We start from the raw sequence: 9,297 nt of genomic DNA on the forward strand, positions 1-9,297 counted from the left end.
TGTCGTGGCCACGAGATATTAATTTGAGGGAACGTCATATTAACTCATGAGAACGTGATATTAAGTCGTGGTCATTTTGATAATTTTGTCGAGGTAACGACATGCTTATGTCGTGGCCTCGAGATGCTATGTTGAGGGAATGATATCCATTTCTCGTGGCCACGACTTCTTATGTTGAGGGAACCACATATTTTTCTTGTGGCCATAAGTTTAATGCTTAAACTAACCTGTGTGACCATAGCAACCCGGGATTATCAAAAATGGATAAAACATTTTTATTAACATTAAAAATTTAATTTAATATTTGTATATTATTATTATTATTATTACATAACTTATTAGGGCTATATTTTTATATTTATTGTTATTTATGCTTATTTCCCCTTTCAATTTGCGTATCGCTTTACCTAGTTAACGTTTTGTATAATTATGCTAGCATTTGCTAGCCTACCATATATTTTGCAAATAAACGCCTGACAATTATGAATTATGCCAATAAAGTTTTGACTTTATGATTGTATTTATGCCCATGTGTGATGATAAATGAGCGTGTTGTGTTTTCATTTACAAATGAAACTACGTGAATGATTAATTCCTCAAGGAAACACTATACCTCAAATTAATATCTCGTGGCCACGACATATTATCACATTCCCATGAGTTATTATGTCGTGGTCATGACAAAACTAAGTGAACCGAACATGTCAGCACCGTAGGTCCGAGATAATTATTTTTTTAAATCAAATTGCACGATATTCAAATGAATTAATCAGATTATATAAAGGCGTATTGGCATGATAAAATCACATTTATCAGTATTTGCTGAAAAAGCAAGAGCGGTGTGAACAGGGCCATACTCATAATGGTCTGCTTAACTGGGCTAAATGAATGTGTTAAACTGACAGCCCTAATGAGTATATAAAACTTTCATTCTGATGCTGTTTAGTTGCAGATTTAAGATAAGGAAAGTACTCCAAGTGAAGTTTTCAAACCGCCAAGTACATGCGGCGCAATAATGATACCAACTGGCCGGATGTTTGTGCGAAAGCAAGCCGAGGAAAACTAAACGTTTTTCATGTTTGTTCTATTATGAGGCAGGGAATTAGGTAGTTTATCATATGGAGAGCAGAAACACTGAAAGAGGACTTAAAGGGAATATTTGTCAAATCCAATATTGGAGATGTGGGATTTACGCCAGTTTGCCAATGACTCGGCAGAAGCTTAGGCCCGTGTGGTGAGGCTTTCTCTGGAGGCAGTATTGGGAACAATAGGCCACTGATTGATGGTCAAGGACATTGAACCCTTCTCTCGAAGCCAGAGAAGACTAGCCTCCAGGGAGAAGGGCTGCAGCCAGCCGTCGTCTGTGCAGATTACCTGGAGATACGGCCACACTCACATAAGCGCCATTGAGATGATTGCTTTCAGTTAATTATGTAAACTGCTGTTTCGTTTGCCACTGCTGTACTACATGTGTTTTAGGGAGAAATGATTCTGAATTTGCACAACAGTATGAATTTAAAACAGTTGACTGTACATTGAATATGTTTTATTTTATTAGATAATGAGCCAACATTAATTTTACTAAGGGCCATCAGGGTTGTGCAAAATTCAGAATTTAAAAAATTGCCTCCCTTTCAGTTCATGAGATCAAATTTGAAAGAATTGACCACGCCTCACAGGAAGTTGAAGTGGAATTTCAATTGAAATGTCAGAAAGTGCAATTTACTAAATGGCAATTCAAAGAAATTCAGTGTAATGGCATTTTGGGAAATTAAATGTTTATCACCCTGGGCCGTAAATCTGTCAGAATGTAAGGCCTATAAAACCTTATAAAGACACGTTCAACTTTTTTCAAACTTTCAAATAAGACTGTCAAGCTGATATTGAAAGTTTGTCTTGACAAACTTTCCCTTTTTTGTTAATAATTTGACTTATTGGGGTTATGTTAATTTCTTTCAATTTCTGCTCTAATGTTCAAAATCAAAAATACAGTGAAAGCAGTAATATTGTGAAATATTATTAAAGAATAAAAGACTGTTTTCTGTTTTATAATTTCTAATCTATTCCTGTGATGGCAAAGCTCAATTTTCAGCAGCATTACTGGTGTCTTCAGTGTCACATGATCTTCAGAAATCACTATAATATGCTGATTTGGTGCTCAAGAAACATTTTTTTTATTATCAGTGTTGAAAACAATTGTACTAGTTCCTCAAATTCAATTCAGGAATTGACTAATCAGAACCAAAACTATCCATTTTATAGTAATACAATAAAAATGGAAACTGTGGAAATAGTCTTATTATAACTGTAACTTGTTTTATCATAGCATAAGAGCGGAACAAAGAGGGAGAGCATTGAATGGAAGGATTAGGTAGCTTAACGATGGGTCTTGTGTCAGTTAAAAGGAATGGTGGGACTCGAACTAGCAGCTGATTATAGGGTGGCAGCCCCTCTTTTTATTCTGCGCTGTCACACCAACAACATAATGCATAGAAAAAACTTAAGCTGTTAACTAAATCAACCAAAACAAATACACAAAGTAGAACAGAGGGAGAGCTCTCATTTGCTTTAATTGGAGTCTTGTACTTATATATAGGCTGCGTGGAAACTTCTGTCTGTGGCCTTAAGTTGTTGCTCAGCGATCATTATGCAGAATTATAATACGTGTCCTCTTCATAATCATACAAATGGAAGGTTTTGCGTGCTTTAGATAGAGTGCATAACCATGATTTAGACGCACATGACTGATTACTCCCTGATCCGAACTTAATGAGGAAATTTATGCTCTTGCATCTCAAGATATGCCATCTTTAAGTGGTTAATCCGACGATTTGTTTTTAAATGCGAAATGTCATGGCATTCCTAATACCTGAACTAACTTCAATCATATGTCTGTGGGACCGCCATGTTGTTGCAAAAGCCAGTGCAATAACCTCTTTTCTCACTGTATTTACACACTTTAAATTGAAAGCAGTGTAATCACAAGGCAGCCACTGTCTGGATGGGGAGGGGTTGAGTTAATTAAAATGGCAAGTGCAGTAACAACCTGCACCGTCACAACAACAGACTGATTTAGACGCAGTGGGATATTAAACAGCTCCCTAACTCACACAACACAGCCAGGCAGGTAATATTGGTGCTTTCCGTAATTGCTTCTATAGTGCCAGATGATAGGATGTTTCTGGCACGACCCTGATTCATCGCCGACGTTGCGGTAGCTATTAGTCCGATGGGGCACTGGAAAGAAATATACTGTAGGGACAAAGCGTTTCGTCCTTTTACCTTTCACAGGCCATATGGCGTTGTTTGTTTTTTGACGAAGAGTGCTTATAGTTAGATACTGCAGCAGGTGCCTATAGCCTAAATGATTCTGTTCCATTGGTAGCGTTGTGCACACACTCTGTGGCTCTGGCAAAGGGGCCAATGCAGGATGTGAGCTGTTTCCATGGTTACCGGCTCCACTCTCTCTGCCTAGCAAAAACTGTGTCATTATCCGGTGCTTTGGATGGAGGCAGAATGAAGCCGCAGTGTACAGGGCAGTTTGCTCTCCTCGTTTCCACCCCGGCCTGACCATGCATCTTGCATGCATCATCACAATTTGCATCATTTTCTATCTCATATACCCATTTCTGATATTCCGGGCTTCCCATTGCAGGTGGCTGTAATTTTTTGGTATAAAGATTTTTAAGCAGCACTGGTAATTTAAAGCCATAAAAGCTGGAATGGAAGCGAAAATGGATGCGCAGCTTTTCATCTGATCTTTGAGCTCCCATTTTTTGCAATTCGTGAGAGGACTTGTCACAAAGCAATTATTTTATCAATCTTCCATGCACAAACATACTTATTACTGTCAGATGTGCTATTTGATGCCATGATTCAGTCTTATTGTGGTTTTCAATGCGGGAAAACAGTTCAAACAAATGAATCCATATCATAATGACTCCATTAGATACTGTCATCACATGTATTCGCAAATAACGCGCATAACAAAAATTAGCTGGATGTAAAAGAAAGTCAGTATACCAGCCAGGACACATAATCTCCTGAGTGTGTGAGTGTGTGTTTGTGTGTGTGTGAGATGTACTAATCTCCTTAGGTAGACCAGTGACTGTCATTAACAGAGCTGTGAAACAAAAACTCTCATGAAGATGAATGCCTGTACACTCTCACACCTGTTCTGAAGCACCTCTCCTGAGTACTACAGTCAAGTTGTTTTGCTTCAGGGACAGACCTGAAGGCTTTCAGCCTCTGAGATCTGTGTTGGCTGAGAAAATATGAGCATACCTAGCATCAGCACAGGCTTATCACTGGAGTTTGCTATGGCAAGCATCACTATTACTATTGCTCATGCTTGGAGATTAAATTTTGCCTCCTACCATGCTATGGACGTGAATAATACTTTTTTGACTATCGACCACTGAGCTACCGCACAGCAACATGCAAAGAACCACTCAGTGCACTTTGCAACTACATAGCAACGTCCTGGCAACCACCAGAACACCCTAGCAACCACAAAGCAATATGCTAATAAGAACTCAGAGCATCTTATGGCTAGAACAGATTTTTGTTCCAGTTTACAGTCTGGAGAAGGTGATGCTAGTTGCCAAAAATCAGAGCCAGTCTGCAGATTTGAGTTGGCAGATTTCACAGAAAATCGCATAGTGTATGACTTTAAAGTCTGGTAGTGTATGATCTTAAGTCGTTTAGTGTGTGATGGCCAGTTTTTCCTCTGTAACTATTTACAAAGTCAAAGGCAAGTGTATGATGCCTAGTGTTTTAAATTCTGTTCAGATTTTAAAAGGCGTGTAGTTTATTCCCTCCTTTAACTGCTGCATAGTAACTCCTTGGCAACCATCCAGAACATCCTTGCAATGGCATAGCAATGTGGTAAGAATCTTTAAAAGTACCTTGGTGATATCCAAACACCCAAAAAAATGTGGTCATAACATCTCAACAGCTGCATAGCAACTCTTGGCAACCACCCAGAACCACCCTAGCAACTTCATAGCAACACCCTTGCAACCACATACTGTAGCAGTGTATTAAGAATCATTTAAAGTTCCTCAGTTCCTCAGCAACTGCATAGCAGTGCCCCCGGTGACCATCCAGAACACCCTAGCAAAGGACATAGCAATGTGCTCATAACATCTTAACAGCTGCATAGCAACTCCTTGGCAACCACCCAGAACACGCTAGCAACCACATAGAAACGTGCCAATACTGGCAACCACCCAGAACAGCCTAGAAGCATGTCAGCAAGTTTTTGCATATTTTTAAATATACAGTGGGTACGGAAAGTATTCAGACCCCCTTAAATTTTTCACTCTTTGTTATATTGCAGCCATTTGCTAAAATCATTTAAGTTAATTTTTTTTCCTCATTAATGTACACACAGCACCCCATATTGACAGAAAAACACAGAATTGTTGACATCTTTGCAGATTTATTAAAAAAGAAAAACTGAAAAATGCTCAGTATTTAGTAGAAGCACCCATTTGATCTAATACAGCCATGAGTCTTTTTGATGCAACAAGTTTTTCATTAATGAGGGAAAAAAAATTAACTTAAATGATTTTAGCAAATGGCTGCAATATAACAAAGAGTGAAAAATTTAAGGGGGTCTGAATACTTTCCGTACCCACTGTATATTTTTCATTATGGATGAAAGAGATTTGATGTGTTCTAGCAGGTTCAAATGTAAAAGCAGAGAAAGCAACATATCTTTAAGATGAATTGCTACGCCCTCTTATTTTTAAGTACGCAGCATGGGTTTAAAACAAGGCGTCTTATTGAAGGCCTCCTTCCTGCATGCGAGCTCGTTGTGAGTCTTGATTTGAGAGCGTGAAGGCAGGCAGCGTGAGCTTCGCTCATATGAAAAGGGAGGAGGTACTGCTTGACTGAAACTATGACTCGCTGCCAGGAGAGAGAGAGAATCTGCTAATCAGCGTGTGTCTCTGCTCTGTTGTTTACAGCACCCAACACCGCTCCGTATGGAAGTACAGGAGGCGCTGAAGTCCTGCTGGCCTGCCGGTACCTGATCCTGGCTCTCTCTTCTCTCGTCAGCGTTTACTAGCCCTGGGGATGGCCATACACAATGACTGTAAAGAACCCTTTTGAGCATTTACAGATGCTTTGACATTGCTGATGGCTGGATCCAATCTGGTACAGTGTGTTTGGAAAGCAGCGAGGGATTTTAATCAGCATTGCTTATGTTGGGATGGTAATTTTCTTCTGTGGTGTTTGTCATCATGTAAATACATACGGTTTTAGAGGGTTGGTTTTCTTTCTCTTGTCTTATTTTCTGTTCTTTTCTTTTCTGATTTCCCACTTTGTGAATCAGCACACATTGTCCCCTTCGAATGCTCACAAATTAGCCGAAAGCACACTTTGGAAAAGTGAGGGTGTGTGACATTAGTGTCTTTGTTATTGAAAAAGGAAAGACGCCCTAGTGTGCCACCTTGCTCTCCGTGCTGGTACATCATTCTCATACCCATAAAATGGGCAAGGTGTTTAAATAATGTGGTTTTTGCCGAGCTCATTTAAATCCAGTGAACCAAGAAACAATGTTTAAGATTTCACAAAGGGAGAGATATTGAAATTGATATCAAAAGTGATACAGTCAAAGGCGAAGTGAACGATTGAAGAGCAGCTTTAGTTTAATACTCTAATGTGCATGGTTTTTCCACTGACAGTGAAATATGATTATTCATTTTCTGGACCAAAACTACAGCCATACCTCAATGGTTTAGACCTCTGGGCTATAGACCCCAATTGCATTTAACTAAATTATGCAGAGTACGATCATAAACCTTTCTAGTTATTCTAGAAATACATGAATTAGTTGTTTTACTGCAGGAAAAAATCCTAGATTGCACTCGAGATTAAAATATGTAAACGTATGCGATAAATTTGCCTCTTGTAAAACTATTTGCGAGCCTAATTGTAAAATTAAAATGAGCCTCATGCAGTGGTCAAAAGGTTGTAAAACTGCAAAGCAGAGTTATAGAGCTGTCCTTTCTGCCCTGGGGGTCTTTAAAATAAGAGATCTAATATAAAAAATGAATAGAGAAAATGCCTGTGTTGCATTTGATGTTATATTAAATAAGAGATAAAAATAGCGCATAAAATACTTTCTTTAGTTGTCAGCATGCAAAATAATGTAACAGGCCAATCCAAAGTAAAAAGTGGAGGGAAAGCAGTAGAAAGTGTGTCATATTTGATGTGCACTTTGATTAAATGACGAAATTATGAACAGTGTCCAATGGAACTTATTCAAATAATTATTGTCTTTTTTATGTTTTATGGTTGTAATAATTTGAACAAGATTTTTATAATGTATTAACATATTACCTGCTTTGCTTCTGTCAGTGTGAAATAGGTTTGAATAGGGAAGCAGAAAAAAAGAATATGCACTTCCCTTGTGGGGACAATATGAAACTTTCAAGTGTGGATCCAAACATGAATATTATTTCAAAATACGTATGCAGTATGGCATAGTTTACAATGTTGTCTTTCATTTTAGATGCCACAACTGTTGTTGATTCTTGTCAAACGAGTAGAAGTTGGAAAAAAGAACCGTTTGTAATCAAATAATCTACTTTTAACTCAGAGGGTGTGAACCAGTCATACGGTATAATAGAAAACGAGTCACGTGTGTGTATATTCGAAGAAAGTAGAATTCATTTTATCTTATTGGTAGAGACAGTGTCTAGGTTTAGTTTAACCTCTACCCTAGTTCCCACACACTTGTTGTATACTAAGATTTGCAGAAATTATAAATGTGCTGCATGTCAAATTAATATGTATGTTAAGGTGGCCACTTACCATAAATCGATAATTTGAGAACAAAACCAGTTTCGAGGCTGCTTTGACTTAATGAGATGTGTTCCACACTACTGAACATCACTTGGCCTGTCTGTTGAGCTACGATGAAATGTTCTTTCTATGTGAAAATCATCACAGAATCATTTCTGCTCAGTGTGCAATACTGGGTCCTTTCCTATGGACTATATTTAGGCTATTTGGTTAACGTGTGACAAGTTTACATTCTTTTTGTGTATTATTTCTTGCACAAAATACATTTTCAGTGACAGGAAGAGTCGGAATATTTCACACTTACAACAGATATATTCTGACATGAGATTTTAGTTTGAAGAATCAGTCACAGAATCATATAGGTCTCACCTGTATGTCCCTTTGCTTATTACAGACCTGAAAGCCTCAAAGATCAAACCGAGGGAAGTTTAAATATTCATCGCTGTGAGGGCCTGGCTCTCGCCGTTGTGATATAAAAAGTAACATTGCACTTGCTTATCATTACCACAAACCTCCATAATCGCAGATTAACACCAATCACTTTGACAGTTAAATACGCTGCATTTCATTTCAACGTGAAATAACATTTTGAGTCAACTCTAGAAGCAAGTACTGTATAAAATGTGCCTTTAAAACTATTAATTGATATGATCTGTTGCCATTCCATGTCAAATGCCATGTCTAAGCCTCATAAGCATTTGCCATGCATACCAGACAAATCAGTGTTGTGCAGTATTTCTGGCTTCTTTCAGTTCAAACTAAAAGCTAATGAAAGGGGCAATTTTTTTTTAAATGTCTACCCATTTTGAGTTCTGTAAAGATATAAAAGTAGCACATGCTCTTTTAATAAATATTGTGAATGAAACGTTAACAAAGAGCTCATTAAAGCATCATTAAAACTGCGTAAGTGGATATCAAGATAAAAAAAAGCAGACAAGAGCATTCATGCATGCATAATTCTCCCGAAAGTTACAGCCTTTCAAAAGAGTCTTTAAATAACAGGCAAACGTGATGCAAATTTTCACTCTGAGCATCTAATGACTTGATAATCACATTCCTGGACATGCATTAATATTCAATGACGAGTTTCGAAACGATAATTTGAGAACAAAACCAGTTTCGAGGCTGCTTTGACTTAATGAGATGTGTTCCACACTACTGAACATCACTTGGCCTGTCTGTTGAGCTACGATGAAATGTTCTTTCTATGTGAAAATCATCACAGAATCATTTCTGCTCAGTGTGCAATACTGGGTCCTTTCCTATGGACTATATTTAGGCTATTTGGTTAACGTGTGACAAGTTTACATTCTTTTTGTGTATTATTTCTTGCACAAAATACATTTTCAGTGACAGGAAGAGTCGGAATATTTCACACTTACAACAGATATATTCTGACATGAGATTTTAGTTTGAAGAATCAGTCACAGAATCATATAGATTTTACCTATATGTCCCTTTGCATATTACTGACCTGAATGC

The 9,297-nt window shown here is 37.9% G+C and overlaps 1 protein-coding gene across 2 annotated transcripts in view; it reads left to right on the forward strand.

Annotated features, from left to right (window-relative positions):
- Positions 1 to 8,904, forward strand: part of LOC107726517 (neuronal growth regulator 1-like) — a 122,564-nt gene extending 113,660 nt beyond the window's left edge. For both annotated transcript variants that reach the window (XM_016536129.1, XM_016536130.1), the window contains one exon: positions 5,973 to 8,904. In XM_016536129.1, the coding sequence (XP_016391615.1) occupies positions 5,973 to 6,073 (101 nt within the window). In that variant the 3' untranslated portion in view covers positions 6,074 to 8,904. The remainder of the gene's footprint in view (positions 1 to 5,972) is intronic.
- The last annotated feature ends 393 nt before the right edge of the window (positions 8,905 to 9,297 follow it).

The sequence above is a fragment of the Sinocyclocheilus rhinocerous genome, unplaced genomic scaffold, assembly GCF_001515625.1.
Source record: "Sinocyclocheilus rhinocerous isolate Xijiao unplaced genomic scaffold, SAMN03320098_v1.1 scaffold2833, whole genome shotgun sequence".
Taxonomy (NCBI): domain Eukaryota; kingdom Metazoa; phylum Chordata; class Actinopteri; order Cypriniformes; family Cyprinidae; genus Sinocyclocheilus; species Sinocyclocheilus rhinocerous.